This window comes from Anolis sagrei, chromosome 5 (genome assembly GCF_037176765.1).
Source record: "Anolis sagrei isolate rAnoSag1 chromosome 5, rAnoSag1.mat, whole genome shotgun sequence".
Lineage (NCBI taxonomy): Eukaryota > Metazoa > Chordata > Lepidosauria > Squamata > Dactyloidae > Anolis > Anolis sagrei.
Window position 1 is genome coordinate 7,304,045 of NC_090025.1, and position 17,222 is coordinate 7,321,266.

Sequence of the window (17,222 nt, forward strand, 5' to 3'; positions counted from 1 at the left end):
TGGGGGAATGTTCAAAGCATTTCTCACACATAGAATCATAGAATCATAGAATCAAAGAGTTGGAAGAGACCTCATGGGCCATCCAGTCCAACCCCATTCTGCCAAGAAGCAGGAATATTGCATTCAAATCACCCCTGACAGATGGCCATCCAGCCTCTGTTTAAAAGCTTCCAAAGAAGGAGCCTCCACCACACTCCGGGGCAGAGAGTTCCACTGCTGAACGGCTCTCACAGTCAGGAAGTTCTTCCTCGTGTTCAGATGGAATCTCCTCTCTTGTAGTTTGAAGCCATTGTTCCGCGTCCTAGTCTCCAAGGAAGCAGAAAACAAGCTTGCTCCCTCCTCCCTGTGGCTTCCTCTCACATATTTATACATGGCTATCATATCCCCTCTCAGCCTTCTCTTCTTCAGGCTAAACATGCCCAGCTCCTTAAGCCGTTCCTCATAGGGCTTGTTCTCCAGACCTTTTATCATTTTAGTCGCTCTCCTCTGGACACATTCCAGCTTGTCAATATATCATGTTAAGCGCACCAGCATTACCAGAAAGACAAGACAAGCAATTCTACACTGTGGTTTTGGACTGCAGCGATTGTGAATCATATGTACATGTTTTTGCAGTAACGCTATTGATTGCTGCATTTGAAATACAGTAAAGTCTCACTTATCCAACATAAATGGTTCATCAGAACGTTGGGTAAGCGAAAATGTTGGATAATAAGGATGAATTAAGGAAAAGCCTTTTAAACGCCTATGATTTTACAAATTAAGCACCAAAACATCATGTTTTACAACAAATCGACAGCAAAAAGCAATTCAATACACGATAATATTATGTAGTAATTACTGTATTTACTAATTTAGCACCAAAACATGGCAATGTATTGAAACAGCTGTGGATCCAGGTGGGAGGCAGCCTACGTTGTATAATACAAAAGTTGGATGAGTGAAGGTTGGATAAGTGAGACTCTACTGTATGAGTTACAAAAAGAAGACATGCACCTCTGGAGAATGAACTTGCATCCCATTACATTGTTCCATCATAATTGCATACAAGGTGCTATCACAAAGAAAGTGAACTAAATATTGGTTTTGGTTATAGGTTGAAGATAATGAAGTGAAGCTTTCAGAGAAGGCCCAGCAGATCTTGAAGGTTTGTACTCACATTTTAACACATTTACATTCAATTCTAGGAATCTCTGGATCCTCCACCGCAACTCTGCTGTCAACATCAGACTGAAGTTGACTACAGTCATGTTGAAGGACCTAGAATTTTCTGGAGAGAACATTTTTCTAGGCATTCGTAAATATTTGAGTCCAATATTGTGGTCAATTTCTGGTTTATTTATCATGTCAGGAGAAAACCAACAGTTCTGTTGCATTTTTAACAAACAAACAAACCACAAAGTTTGCAAGCTTGGTAGTTGATTAAATGTCCTTTGACCAGTATCTGGCCACTTGGAGTGCCTCTGGTGTTGCTGCAAGAAGGTCCTCCACTGTGCATGTGGCAGGGCTCAGGTTGCATTGCAGCAGGTGGTCTGTGGTTTGCTCTTCTCCACACTCGCATGTCGAGGATTCCACTTTGTGGCCCCATTTCTTGAGGTTGGCTCTGCATCTCGTGGTGCCAGAGCGCAGTCTGTTCAGCGCCTTCCAAGTCACCCAGTTTTCTGTGTGCCCAGGTGGGAGTCTCTCATTTGGTATCAGCCATTGATTGAGGTTCTGGGTTTGAGCCTGCCACTTTTGGACTCTTGCTTGCTAAGGTGTTCCAGCAAGTGTCTCTGTAGATCTTAGAAAACTATTTCTTGACTTAAGTCATTGACGTGCTGGCTGATACCCAAACAGGGGGTGGGCTGGAGATGTCACTGCCTTGGTCCTTTCACTATTGGCTGCTACTTCCCGGCGGATGTCAGGTGGTGCAATGCTGGCTAAACAGTGCAATTTCTCCAGTGGTGTAGGGCGCAGACACCCCGTGATAATGTGGCATGTCTCATTAAGAGCCACATCCACTGTTTTAGTGTGGTGAGATGTGTTCTGGTGGAAGTTGGCCCTACAATCACACTAGAAGACCTACAGAGGTGGTCTCTTTGGTTTATATATATATCATATTTCATTGCATAAATAGTCTCTACTGCATAATAGTTACAGCTCCAGTTTTGGGTGGCAAAATTGGTATTTTTGTGTTTTTTGCATAATAGTCGCAGAACCAGAGTGAAGAGAGAGGGGGGCAGAAGACAGTTGCATTTTTCCTCCTGTGCTTTACTAATAATATAATATATTTTACATATATATAATATTTATAATATTATAATGTAATACAATAGAATACTAATAATAATACAATATTGTAATTGTATACTACATGTAATATTAATAATATTGCAGTATAATGATATAGTGCAGTATAGTAGTATATAGTACTGATATGTACTATGCTAACAATATAATATATTGTATGCATGAGCGTATGTGTGTGTGTGTGTGTGTGTGTGTGTGTGTGTGTATATATATATATATATATATATATATCTTGTAAACCGCTCTGAGTCCTCTTCGGGGTGAGAAGGGCGGCATATAAATGTCGTAAATAAATAAATAAATACATTTAGAGCCCTTCCTTCCTTCCTTCCTTCCTTCCTTCCTTCCTTCCTTCCTTCCTTCCTTCCTTCCTTCTCTGAAGGCAAGTCAGTATAAAACCCATAAAATCGGAGTCTCTGGAGTTCCACTCTTCCCTCCTTCCTCTGAGGCCTTAAGGCAGTTAATAAAACTGAAATTGAGGTCTCTGGATCTTCCGTCCTTTCTCCAAAGAGCTCCCTTTCACATTTTGTGAACTGCTTTGCCTTTGGAGAAATAGGGAAGGAAGGGGGAATCTTTCTCTTTTCTCTGAGGCAAGGCAATTTACAAAAACAAACAGAAACAGGGCTATTTGTTTGAGGTGGGATCATCCCCTCTCCTCCTGTCTTGGAGAATCAAAGACAGAATTGTTTCATTGCATAATAGTCGCACCCCACTTTTTATTTTAAAAGTGCGACTATTATGTGATGAAATATAGTAGGTTTTTTAAAGTTGTGTGTTTCCTGCATCCTCAACATTAGTGAATATGGAGACATGACTATGCATCTAAATTCAGTAAATGTCATACCTTTTTTCCATTTCTTCTAAATTTATTCGTAATGCACCTCCTTTCTATGATTGCCCATTGAAATGCATTCAAAAATGGTTGGCAGCTTTCCTTGAATATGCCAGGCCATGAAATTCTTTTGCAGTTCTCAAAGTAAAAACTTTGATTAGCCAATGAATGTAGGGCTGTGTACACTGAATGTTTTGGAAGCCGTTGTTCTAGTACAGCTGTACCAGGAGCTCCAATTTTGTTTGCTTTGCATTGTATGTTTGTTTGCAGTCCTAAGTTTCAGAGACTCTGCAGATAGGTGGCTCCTTTTGGTTGCAGTTATAGGGCAAGCCACCTGTCCATCATCGTTGAGTTTGGTCCCACCCCTTGCTCAGGGCAATTGGGAAGGGAAGGAGGCCATTTTTCAGTTAGTCTCAACTAGGAAGTCAATGTACAGCACATGTATAGACTTTCTCCTGTACAAAGGCTTCAACCCTTAAGACTTCCTGGGGGAGAACAGTCTTAAGAGCATCTAAAGATTCCCAAAGGTTACAGGGGAAACAGCCTTACAGCCCTGAGGAATTTCGGAGGGAATAACAGCTTTAAACACCAAGAACTCCAGCTAAGTGACTACAGGCCTACTGGTAGGTCCACTCGGTTTTGAGACGCAGTTCAGCCCGGTAGTGGATCCACATCAGTCAGGTCTAGGTTCACAGTTAGCCTGGGAGGGGCAAGAAAGGGATTTTCCTTGGAAGTAAAGCAAAGAAACAGTTAGAAGCCACCAGTTGCTTGAAGCCTGGAAGCATTTGTTTAATCTTTGAAGACAAAAGAAGTTTCTGTTTAATTGTTCATCAATAAAAGCCTTCTAAAGACTGTTTAATGAGGGGAAATTCTCTAAGGGCTTCTCTTCGGGCCCCCTGGCTTCCTGTTGGGCTAAAGTTGCACATCCTGTATTAAAAGCACTTCGTTTCAATCCCAGCGGTGACAGAACAGCCGTGGTGCCCAAAATGGTTCTACCTTCTCTGCCTACCACTCATCCTTTTTTCTTAAAGCTGTTTTGTGCTAAAGTCCTGCTACTGAACGCAAAGCAACGTGATTAGAGTAAAAATGCTATCACTAGCATTAGAAGCAGAATAGAGCAATCTGTGTCTCACTTCATCCTAAAACATTGGGCACAGTCATGCTGCTCTCTAGGTGTGATTGGATCGCAAATTCCAGCATCCAGGCCAAGGGTGAGGGATCTTGGGAGTTGTCATCTGGGAGGCTGCATGGTTCCCACCTTGTTCTAATACAGTGTTTCTCAACCTGGGGGTCGGGACCCTTAAGGGGGTCACGAAGGGGTGTCAGAGGGGTCGCCAAAGACCATCAGAAAACACAGTATTTTCTGATGGCCATGGGGATTCCATGTGGGAAGTTTGAGCCAATTCTATCATTGGTGGAGTTCAGAATATTCTTTGATTGTAATGAATTATAAATCCCAGCAACTACAACTCCCAAAAGTCAAGGTCTATTTTCCCCAGGCTCCACCAGTGTTCCCATTTGTGCATATTGATCTGGACTAAACTGTACCAAGTTTAGTCCAGATCCACCATTGCGTGAGTCCACAGTGCTCTCTGAATATAGGTGAACTACAACTCCCAAACTCAAGGTCAATACCCACCAAACCCTTCCAGTGTTTTCTGTTGGTCATGGGAGTTCTATGTGGCAAATTAAGTTACAAATCCATTGCTGGTGGAGTTCAGAGTGCTCTTTGATTATAGGTGAACTATAAATCCCAGCAACTACAACTCCCAAATTACAAAATCAATCCTCCCCCAACCCCACTAGCATTTACATGTGGGTGCATTGGGTATTTGTGCCCAGTTTGGTCCAGTGAATGAAAATACATCTTGCATATCTGATATTTACATTATGATTTATAACAGTAGGAAAATGACTGTTATGAAGTAGCAACAAAAACAATGTTATGGTTGGGGATCACCACAACATGAGGGACTGTATTAAGGGGTCACGGCATTAGGAAGGTTGAGAACCACTGTTCTAATACATGACACTGAAGAGGAAGTTGAACCTTGATTCCTTGGGGTGATACAGCAGACTTGGTAGAGTCACCACCATAAATCCAGTGTGGGTCAGAGAATGTTCTGTCCTCTCATTGAAGAGAAAGGAAAACACCATTAACTTGGGGATGTTGGGATGTTGCTCTTCTCTAAGGTTATAGGTTCAAAAGTATCTTCTTACTTGATATCTTGCTTGCCATTCTTTGGCCTCATGAAACCTTTGTGTTTCAGCAAGAAGAGTCTTTCCTGGGTGTTCTCTTGACGGGAGGCGATGGCGCCTATATCGCTTCTAGCAACTCACTCTGTCGACCAGAGGAAGGTAACTTTGAGCCAAACTGTTACAAGAGCTCCACATATATTCATGCACATTCCCATTGATTTTAGATTTGTTTTTCTCATTATCATTCCTGTTTGCAACACTCTTTGAGTTTTGAACAGAAGCCAGGCTACCTTTTTGCAAACACCCTCACTGATTGACTTTGCAGTTTCATGGTTAGTGACAAATTGGGAGGGATAGCCAATAGTCCAGAGGACAGGAGCAGAATTCAAAATGATCTTGACAGATTAGAGAGATGGGCCAAAACTAACAAAATGAAGTTCAACAGTGACAAATGCAAGATACTCCACTTTGGCAGAAAAAAATGAAATGAAAAGATAAAGAATGGGGGACGCCTGGCTCGAGAGCAGTACGTGTGAAAAAGATCTTGGAGTCCTCGTGGACAACAAGTTAAACATGAGCCAACAATGTGATGTGGCGGCAAAAAAAGCCAATGGGATTTTGGCCTGCATCAATAGGAGCATAGTGTCTAGATCTAAGGAAGTAATGCTACCCCTCTATTCTGCTTTGGTTAGACCACACCTGGAATATTGTGTCCAATTCTGGGCACCACAATTCAAGAGAGATATTGACAAGCTGGAATGTGTCCAGAGGAGGGCGACTAAAATGATCAAGGGTCTGGAGAACAAGCCCTATGAGGAGCGGCTTAGGGAACTGGGCATGTTTAGCCTGAAGAAGAGAAGGCTGAGAGGAGATATGATAGCCATGTATAAATATGTGAGAGGAAGCCACAGGGAGGAGGGAGCAAGCTTGTTTTCTGCTTCCTTGGAGACTAGGACGCAATGGAACAATGGCTTCAAACTACAAGAGAGGAGATTCCATCTGAACTTGAGGAAGAACTTCCTGACTGTGAGAGCCGTTCAGCAGTGGAACTCTCTGCCCCGGAATGTGGTGGAGGCTCCTTCTTTGGAAGCTTTTAAGCAGAGGCTGGATGGCCATTTGTCAGGGGTGATTTGAATGCAATATTCCTGCTTCTTGGCAGGGGGTTGGACTGGATGGCCCATGAGGTCTCTTCCAACTCTTTGATTCTATGATTCTATGATTCTATGAACTGTTACCATTACCCATGTTAGCCATGTTACGCCAGCTCCACTGACTGCCAGTTTGCTACCAGGCACAATTCAAAGTGCTGTGAAATAATAGTGTAAAATAATAAATGTAACAATAATAATAATAGGGTAAAATACTGTAAATGTAATAATAATAAAGCGAGTAAAATAACACATGAAATAAAAATAATACTAATAACAGAGGAAATAATAAATAACCTTGACTCGAGTATAAGCCGAGGGGAGCTTTTTCAGCCTAAAAAAAGGGGCTGAAAAACTAGGCTTATACTCGAGTATATACAGTATATATATACACACACACACACTCCACTTGCTTCACTTCTAACAGACCTCTGTGGATGCTCGCCAGAGTTGCAGGCCAAACTTCAGGAGAGAATGCTGCAGGAACATGGCCATAGAGCCCCAAAAACTCACAGCAACCCAGTGATTCCAGCCATGACAACCTTCGACAATACAGAATTTTCAAGGCTTGCTGAACAGAAATAGTTGAATAGATTGCCTCAAAAGATAGTGGACTCTTACTCTTTGGAGGCGTTAAAACAGATGTTAGGTGGCCATCTCTCAAGAGTTGAAGGTTCCTGCAGGGAAGGATGGGATTGGAGTCAATAGCCTTGAGATGCCTTCAGCTCGATGACTCTGTCTCCCAGTATCATGTCGGATTGTAGTATAAGTAAAGAGTTAGATATCTTAAAATGTTGCTCATAGTCCTTTATCCCTTCTTTTAATTTGCAGGGAGGCTCTACTTCTTCTCTGAGGGCCTTCTCTTCTGCCACCCCCATTATGGAAGCATCCCCATCTCCAAGACCCACATGACGTCCCTCAGGTTCTACGACGGAGTAAGTGACGATCCTTTCCCCGCTTTGTCCTTTCCTTTCCCATGTTTGCAGAATTGGACCCAACCTATGGATTGTCATTTTAAACATCCTATTAATCCACATATCTATATAAATAAAAATGTAATGTTCGTTTGTGGAATTAACAGAACTCAAAAACCACTGGGGGAAGTGACACCAAATTTGGACACAATACACCTAGCAACCCAATGTATGTCCTTCACTCAAAAAAATTGATTTTGTCATTTGGGAGTTGTAGTTGCTGGGATTTATAGTTCACTTACAATCAAAGAGCATTCTGAACACTAATTATGGAATTGAACCAAACTTGGCACACAGGACTCCCATGACCAACAGAAAACACTAGAAGGGTTTGGTGGGCATTGACCTTGAGTTTGGGAGTTGTAGTTCACCAACATCCAGATAGCACTTTGGACTCTCTGGACCAAACTTGGCATGAATATTCCATATGCCCAAATATGAACACAGATGGAATTTGGGGGAAATAGACCTTGACATTTGGGAGTTGTAGTTACTGGGATTTATAGTTCACCTACAATCAAAGAGTATTCTGAACCCCACCAACGACAGAATTGGGCAAACTTCCCACACAGAACCCCCATACTGAAGGCCAACCAGTCCAACTCCCTTCACCAGGGCAAGAAAACATAATCAAAGCCCTATGTCTATGTCAAAACCATAGACATAGAGAGAGATATATGATTCTCACACACACAGATCTATCACGGATTTGAAAGGGACCCCTACAGAAGGACAATGATATGTTGCATGTTCCAGGATGGGCAAACCAGACATCTCCACATCAACACTGACAAAGAAACAGCAAGAAATACTGTTTACCCACACGCACAAAGAAATTACATATATTAGAAACCATTACTTTATTTTCCAGATAACCAGACTGGGCCACAGCACCGTGTGGCAGGGGACGGCTAGTTAGCTGTAAATGCCAAGTATTTTTGCCACCAGCTGACTGCTTCTTCCATCATTTTGAAGGTGGAAGCAGATGCTTGTTGTCCAAAAAAGCTTATTTCAGTGAGTACAGGAAACATCAGAAAGTAACCATAAGTCCTAAATAGGTAGAGCCATATGGGGGGAGGAATGACAATTTGCTTCCAATATAGGACAGTAGTTCCCAACCTGTGGGTTCCCAGGTGTTTTGGTTTACAACTCCCAGAAATCCCAGCCAATTTACCAGCTGTTAGGATTTTTGGGAATTGAAGGCCTTACTTAGGCGATCTCTCATAGTCCGAGGATGATGGTCCTCCAAGTGTAGTATCCTGGCGGTGGGTCCGTAGGTGACTGTGGAGCCCTATTTTTGATCTGCATCTTCTCCCACAGTGAGGGCATCGCTTTCCAAGTGGAAGATGGTCCCGGTTGGGGTTGGCATGATGCGCCTTCCTCTTGGCATGTTACTCTCTTTCGCCCTCCATTCATGCCTCTTCAAATTCTGCAGCACTGCTGGTCACAGCTGACCTCCAGCAGGAGTGCTCAAGGGCTTCCCAGTTCTCAGTGTCTATGCCAGAGTTTTTAAGGCTGGCTTTGAGCCCGTCTTTAAATCTCTTTTCCTGCCCACCAACATTCCGTTTTCCATTCTTCAGTTTGGAGTAGAGCAACTGCTTTGGGAGATGGTGGTCGGACATCCGGACAACATGGCCAGTCCAGCGGAGTTGATGGTGGAGGACCATCGCTTCAATGCTGGTGGTCTTTGCTTCTTCCAGCATGCTGACGTTTGTCTGCCTGTTCCCAAGAGATTTGCAGGATTTTCCGGAGGCAGCGCAGATGGAATCGTTCCAGGAGTTGCATGTGACGTCTGTAGACAGTCCACGTTTCACAGGCATAGAGCAGGGTTGGGAGGACAGTAGCTTTATAAAGAAGCACCTTGGTATCCCTGCGGATGACCTGGTCCTCAAGCACTCTGTTCTTCATTTGGAGAAATGTTGCATTCGCAGAGCTCAGGCGGTGTTGAATTTCAGTGTCAATGTTGACTTTTGTGGAGAGGTGGATGCCAAGGTAGCGGAAATGGTCAGCATTTTCTAATGTTATACCATTAAGCTGTATCTCTGGCATTGGAGAGGGAATGGCTGGTGAATACTGGAAGAGCACTTTGGTTTTCTCGATGTTCAATGACAGGCCGAGCTTCTCATAACCTTCTGTGAAGGTGTTTAGAGTGACTTGTAGGTCTTATGAATGTGCACAGACCACGTTGTCATCAGCATACTTATTTATTTATCGTGTCATCAGCAACCAGACATTTGTATTATATTTTTAACAAAACAAACAAACAGACAGAGAAAACACAAAGTTTGCAAGCTTGGTAGTTGATTAAATGTCCTTTGACCAGTATCTGGCCACTTGGAGTGCCTCTGGTGTTGCTGCAAGAAGGTCCTCAATTGTGCATGTGGCAGGGCTCAGGGTGCATTGCAGCAGGTGGTCTCTGGTTTGCTCTTCTCCGCACTCGCATGTCGTGGACTCCACTTTGTGGCCCCATTTCTTAAGATTGGCCCTGCATCTCGTGGTGCCAGAGCGCAGTCTGTTCAGCGCCTTCCAAGTTGCCCAGTTTTTACTTTGTGGCCAAGAGGGAGTCTCTCATTTGATATCAGCCATTGGTTGAGGTGCTGGGTTTGAGCCTGCCACTTTTGGACTCTCGCTTGCTGAGGTGTTCCAGTGAGTGTCTCTATAGATCTTAGAAAACTATTTCTTGATTTAAGTCGTTGACGTGCTGGCTGATACCCAAACAAGGGATGGACTGGAGATGTCACTGCCTTGTTCCTTTCACTATTGGCTACTACTTCCCGGCGGATGTCAGGTGGTGCAATACCGGCTAAGCAGTGTAGTTTCTACAGTGGTGTAGGGCACAGACAACCCATGATAATGTGGCATGTCTCATTCAGAGCCACATCCACTGTTTTAGTGTGGTGAGATGTGTTCCACACTGGGCATGCATACTCAGCAGCAGAGTATCATAGCGCAAGGGCAGATGTCTTCACTGTGTCTGGTTGTGATCCCCAGGTTGTGCCAGTCAGCTTTCGTATGATATTATTTCGTATGATATAATGCGGCATGTCTCATTAAGAGCCACATCTACTGTTTTAGCGTGGTGAGATGTGTTCCACACTGGACATGCATACTCAGCAGCAGAGTAGCATAGCGCAAGGGCAGATGTCTTCACTGTGTCTGGTTGTGATCCCCAGGTTGTGCCAGTCAGCTTTCGTATGATGTTGTTTCTAGCGCCCACTTTTTGCTTGATGTTCAGGCAGTGCTTCTTGTAGGTCAGAGCACGGTCCAGTGTGACTCTCGGGTGTTTGGGTGTGTTGCAATGCTCCAGTGGGATTCCTTCCTTCCCAGGTAATCCTCAGAGCACGGGATGCTTGTCTGTTCTTAAGGTGAAAGGCACATGTCTGTGTTTTAGATGGTTTTCCTTGTAGTAGGCGGTAAGGGCACCTAGAGCTTCGGAGAGCTTCTGTTCAACCATCTCAAAGCTCCCTGCTTGAGCAGTAATGGCACAAGGTAAATAGGGATTGGCATTGTGTGGGTTTTTTTCAGTCTTGAATCCTCGATTATATCACTCCACAAGCATTTGGTGCATTGTATATGCAGAACAATGCATAATGGAGGGGGGCTTTCGTGGGTCAAATGCGAAAAGGGCTCGAAGCATCCCATTGGGTTCCTATTTATACCGCCCTCTTTATCACGCTGCAAAGCTGTGTTTGGGCCTTGACTTCCCCTTTTGCATTGTTTGCTTCCAAGACACTCGGCTTTCTATTAACTTTTCGAGCTATTTATGGGTCGCTGGCTATCACTTCTGAAGTGCTGCCAGGTATTCTGTGGAAAGCAATGCAAAGCAAAAAAATGCCTTTGTATTGTTCCACTGACCTGGCAAGGCGTGAGGCCCAGGAGCTAAAAATAACATAAATGAGGGGAGCGTCTCTGATGTTTGGGGAACGTGTGTAATATAGCAATAGCGCAGATATTCCGGAAAAAAGATAAGCGTTTTAATTTCCAAGTAAATAAGCCTACCAGGCTGCTTTCTCTATAGGCTGCCTATTTTCTTGCATTAAGTATTTCCGCCGATCGCTATCCAGGAAAAGAGTGCTATTGTGGAAGTGGCCGCATTTGAAGTTTGAACTCTGTGTGCCAAAATTCAATTTGCAGGAGCTTTTTAGTGCTCTGAATTATTTCGCTTACTCCTTTGTTAAATAATTGTTTGCCATCCTTTAATAAACACCATGAATGTTGTTTTGCATAGAATTATTATTCTATATGAAAGTAGCTGTATCCACCATGCGTTGCTGTGACCAACCTTCCCTTCATCTTTCTCTACTTTCTTTCTTTCTTTCTTTCTTTCTTTCCTTCTTTCTTTCTCTGTCTCCTTCCTTCCTTCCTTCTCTTCCTTTTCCCTTCCACCCCCCTTTTCTTTCCATTCCTCTTTCTCCCCTTTCTTTCTTCCTTCTCTACCTATTCCTGGACTGCAACTCCCAGCAGTCCTCTTGGTCGATCTATCTGCCTACCTAGCTATCTCTTCTATCTAATCTATCTATTTGGAGGACTCCTAGAAGTTGCAGTCCAGAAATAGGAAATTGGAAATATTCAGGGATTGGGATGCTCTCAAAGAAATCCACGGAGAAAAAAGCTTGCATTTTGGAAGCAGTGCATTTTGATCATCACCCTCTCCTAAAGGGACTGGTCTAGGGGATGCTGGGAGCTGTAGTCCGAAAGAGAGTGTGGTTATGCTATTGTGTGTTTTCTTTGCTAGGGGAGCTGTTTTTGCACATGTGCTGATTTTTGATTTTTTGACGTTTTAAATCCCTTCTGCTGTGTTTTTCAGTGTTTTTATGAGTGTTGGTCACTCGTTGGCCTAGTAGATGTATTGTGTCCAAATTTCGTGTCAGTTCGTCCAGTGGTTTTTGAGTTATGTTAATCCCACAGACGGACATTACATTTTATTTATGTAGATGTGATAGATTACCCTTTGTCACAATTTTTTTTTCTATTCCTGGTTTGAAAGTGTTATTTCCTGTTTAATTGTGTGGACCTTACTTTGAAAGTAGTTGTTCGACTCCAGAAACTTTGTTTTTTGTGGCTGCCACAAATTAGGTTGAATTGGTTGAGATTCATTGGAAAACTATAACAAAACATAACATTTTTATTTATATAGATAATGTTCATGGTGTGTTAATTACATTTTAGATTATTGTTGTTGTTGTTGTTGTTATTCTATATGAAATAACATTCTATATATTTTCATTGTCCACACAGGTAGAATATCACAATCCATCACCATTTCACAATACATAACAAATATTATTTTCTTAGTGTTCGTATCCTTACGTATTCCACCTTTATCTCCCACTTGTGTCGATTGATTTTACACCCCTCGCCCCCTCCCCCCACCCCCACACTCTGGGAACAGTACTTGTCGTCATTGAAATATTACTTTAATATTATATGCGAATCCTGCCAGGCACTGTCAGGCCATTATATGCTAATCAAGCTGGTCAGTTGAAATATTCGCACCTAGCTCCAGCAGACAAGAGTCCTTTGTCCCACCTGGTCATTCCACAGGTATATAAACCCATTTTCCTAGTTCCAACAGACCTCACTACCTCTGAGGATGCTTGCCATAGATGCAGGTGAAATGTCAGGAGAGAATGCCTCTAGACCATGGCCATATAGCCCGAAAAAACCTACAACAACCCATTATCAAACTCCATGAATAGTTTAGATCAGAGGTCCTCAAATAGTTTCAGCCAAGAACTCTGGTCTCGATGCACCCCTAGACCGTCTTTGTCCATGCATTCTCCCTTCTGAAATTCCACTGACTTCTTCCTTTTCCTCCTCCTAGGATTCCACCAGTGTTGTGGCTGCTCTCCTCATAGACTACAAGAGCTCCCTTCTTCCTCATTTGCCCATCCAGCTCCACACCCCAAGCAACTCGCTGATGATCGCCCTTTTCCCGAAGTCAAGCCTTTACAAAGCATTCTACGCAGAGGTAATGCTCGCAGCATGGTCTTCCTCCTCTCCAAATGCGAAGTTGTCCTTTGATTCTTGCACTATTGCAGCCTCCCCCACTTGAAGTAGGCTTTCCCTGTTGTGAATTTATGGTGAAGATACACTCAGTGTCTTTGCACTTTCCTCTGTGACTCAGTCTGTTAGGTGAGTTCTCACATGAAGATTAATTGTCCAGGTTTTGTAGCGTCCTCTGGAACTTGCGAAAGAGCGCTTTCAACTCAAACGTTACAGATAGCACTATTTATTTTGCCTCCGGTTTCAATCTCTGTTCAGTGGAGGTGTATTGTCATCTTTCTCTCTTTCCTCCTCTTCCCTCTCTTCCCTCCCTTCCTTCCATTCCCTTCCACCCTTCCTTCTTTCCATCCTTCCTTCCCTTCCTTCCTTACCTCCCTCTTTCTCCCTCTCTTCTTCCTACCCTTCCACCCTTTTGTCCTTCCTGCCCTCTTTCCTCCCACCTTCCCTCTCTTTCTCCTTCCTTCCTTCCTTCCTTCCTTCCTTCCTTCCTTCCTTCCTTCCTTCCTTCCTTCCCTTTTGTCTTCTTTCTCTCTTTCCCTCACTTCCTTCCATTCCCTTCCACCCTTCCTTCTTTCCATCCTTTCTTCCCTTCCTTCCTTACCTCCCTCTTTCTCCCTCTCTTCTTCCTACCCTTCCACCCTTTTGTCCTTTCTTCCTTCTTTCCTCCCCCTTCCCTCTCTCTCTTTCTCCTCCCTTCCCTTCCCTTCTCTTCCCTTCCCTTCCCTTCCCTTCCCTTCCCTTCCCTTCCCTTCCCTTCCCTTCCCTTCCCTTCCCTTCCCTTCCCTTCCCTTCCCTTCCCTTCCCTTCCCTTCCCTTCCCTTCCCTTTTGTCTTTTCTTCTTTCCATTTTTCCTCTCTCTTTCCTCTCTTCCCTCCCTTCCTTCCATTCCCTTCCACCCTTCCCATTCTTCCTTCCCTTCCTTCCTTACCTCCCTCTTTCTCCCTCTCTTCTTCCTAGCCCTCCACCCTTTTGTCCTTCCTTCCCTCTTTCCTCCCTCCTTCCCTCTCTCTCTTTCTCCTACCTCACTACCTCTGAGTTTGCTTGCCATAGATGCAGGCGAAACGTCAGGAGAGAATGCCTCTAGAACATGGCCATATAGCCCGGAAAAACCTACAACAACCCTGTGATTCCGGCCATGAAAGCCTTCGACAATACATTCCTAAAGATATGTTTTCTCAATTAAAAGAATTGTGGGTTTGTTCTTTTAGTTCACAGTTTCCCCACTTTTGCAGGACTCCTGCACCCCGAACCCCCATGAAAGTGCAAGTCCTACTATAATTTATATTAATGCTGACATAGGGGAAAACGTTTGCTTTCTTAGCTATTAACATCTAAAGCGGACCAAGTTAATTTGGCTTGTCAGTATTATTAACGATGATAACAAAACCTTTTCTGGCCTGGGAACCACACTTCAGTGTTTTCCAAGGGAGCCTTTTTAATTTGAAAATGTTAATGACCTGCATCCAAAGAATCCTCTCAATAACCGTCGTGGATATTCACCTCCCAGAACAAATATTACCTTTTAACGGATTTTTGAATTACTAACTAACCCGCAGAATGAACTCATCCAGTTGGGATTTTGTTATTCGTTGCAGGTTTCCTCTGCCTGGCAGCAACGGGGGACTTCGGGAATCCCTTTGAAGATGGCCCAAGGCGATTCCTTTCCTGCAGAACAAGAGAAATTGTGAGCAAGTGGCTTTTTCCCCTTCAGTAGAATTGAATCAAACAAATAACATTGACAGGCAAATGTTACCCTGCAGAGTGCTCTTCTTCAATATGCCAGCTATAAAGAGCACCAAAACTCCATTATTTCCCAGTCAGTATTGTGGTCTAAGGGCCTCCTGGTGGCACAGCAGGTTAAACCACTGAGCTGCTGAACTTGCTGACCAGAAGGATGGCAGTTCGAATCCAGGATGAGCTCCCGCTGTTAGCCCCAGCTTCTGCCAACCTAGCAGTTCAAAAACATGCAAATGTGAGTAGATCAGTAGGTACCGCTTCTGTGGGAAGGTAATGGCACTCCATGCAGTCATGCCAACCACATGACCTTGGAGGTGTCTATGGACAACGCTGGCTCTTCAGCTTAGGGATGGAGATGAGCACCACCACCAGAGTCAGACAGGACTAGACTTAATGTCAGGGGAAACCTTTACCGCATATACTCGAGTATAAGCTGACCCAAATATAAGCCGAGAGACCTAATTTTACCACTGGGAAAACTTATTGACTCAAGTATAAGCCGAAGGTGGGAAATGCAGCAGCTACTGCTAAATTTCAAAATAAAAATAGACACCAATAAAATTACATTAATTGAGGCATTGGTAGGTTAAATGTTTTTGAATATTGGCATATATGTATATATGTGTGCTTGCATATATATGTGTGTGTGTGTGTGTGTGGTTTTGTGCATGTGTTGTAATGTATTTTTTATTTCTTGGCTTTTAAGTCTCTTCCGCCATGTTTTTCAATGTTTTATGAGTGATGGTCACTCGTTGGCCTGATAGGTGTATTGTGTCCAAATTTGGTGTCAATTCGTCCAGTGGTTTTTGGGTTATGTTAATCCCACAAATGAACATTACATTTTTATTTATATAGATGATTAATTTATTTATTTACAACATTTATAAGCTACCCTTCTCACCTTGAAGGGAACTTAGAGCGGCTTACAAGTTATACGTATATACAATTTATTATAAGCATAGCACAATATTAGTATTATATATTACTATACTGTAATATTATTAGTAATATTACATGTAATATATAATTATTATATTGTATTATTATTAGAAGTATATTGTACTACATTATAATATTATTAATATTATATATGGAGCCCCTGGTGGCGCAGTGGGTTAAACCCCTGTGCCGGCAGGACTGAAGACCGACAAGTCACAGGTTCAAATCCGGGGAGAGGCAGATGAGCTCCCTCTATCAGCTCCAGCTTCTTATGCGGGGACATGAGAGAAGCCTCCCACAAGGATGATAAAAACATCAAATCATCCAGGCGTCCGTTGGGCAACGTCCTTGCAGACGGCCAATTCTCACATCAGAAGTTACTTGCAGTTTCTCAAGTCGCTCCTGACACGACAAAAAAATCAATATTATATGTGTATACAATATATTATATTATTAGCACAGAACAATATTAGCATTATATATTGCTATATTGTACTATACCACTATACTGGAATACTATTAGTAGTATTACATGTAATATAAAATAAATAATTATTATATTGTATTATTATTAGAATTACATTGTACTACATTATAATATTATTATCAATATTATATGTGTATACAATATATTATATTATTAGCACAGCACAATATTAGCATTATATATTGCTATATTGTACTATACCACTATACTGTAAAATTATTAGTAATATTACATGTAATATATATATATATATATATATATTGTATTATTATTATATTGTACTACATTATAACATTATTATCAATATTATGTGTGTAAGCAATATATAATTATTATATTGCATTATTATTAGAATTATATTGTACTACATTATAACATAATCAATATTATATGTGTATATAATATATTATATTATTAGCACAGCACAATATTAGCATTATATATTGCTATATTGTACTATACCACTATACTGTAAAATTATTAGTAATATTACATGTAATATATATATATATATATATATATTATATTGTATTATTATTATATTGTACTACATTATAACATTATTATCAATATTATGTGTGTAAGCAATATATAATTATTATATTGCATTA

At 42.2% G+C, this 17,222-nt stretch overlaps 1 protein-coding gene across 2 annotated transcripts in view; it reads left to right on the forward strand.

Annotated features, from left to right (window-relative positions):
- DNAAF9 (dynein axonemal assembly factor 9) overlaps positions 1–17,222 on the forward strand; it is a 160,982-nt gene that overhangs the window by 98,558 nt on the left and 45,202 nt on the right. For both annotated transcript variants that reach the window (XR_010909988.1, XM_067468543.1), the window contains exons 19-23: positions 1,097–1,147; positions 5,392–5,479; positions 7,300–7,403; positions 13,267–13,413; positions 15,044–15,132. Coding sequence is in view for 1 of the 2 variants with exons in the window: in XM_067468543.1 (XP_067324644.1) it covers positions 1,097–1,147; positions 5,392–5,479; positions 7,300–7,403; positions 13,267–13,413; positions 15,044–15,132 (479 nt within the window). In the remaining variant the exon portion in view is untranslated. The remainder of the gene's footprint in view (positions 1–1,096; positions 1,148–5,391; positions 5,480–7,299; positions 7,404–13,266; positions 13,414–15,043; positions 15,133–17,222) is intronic.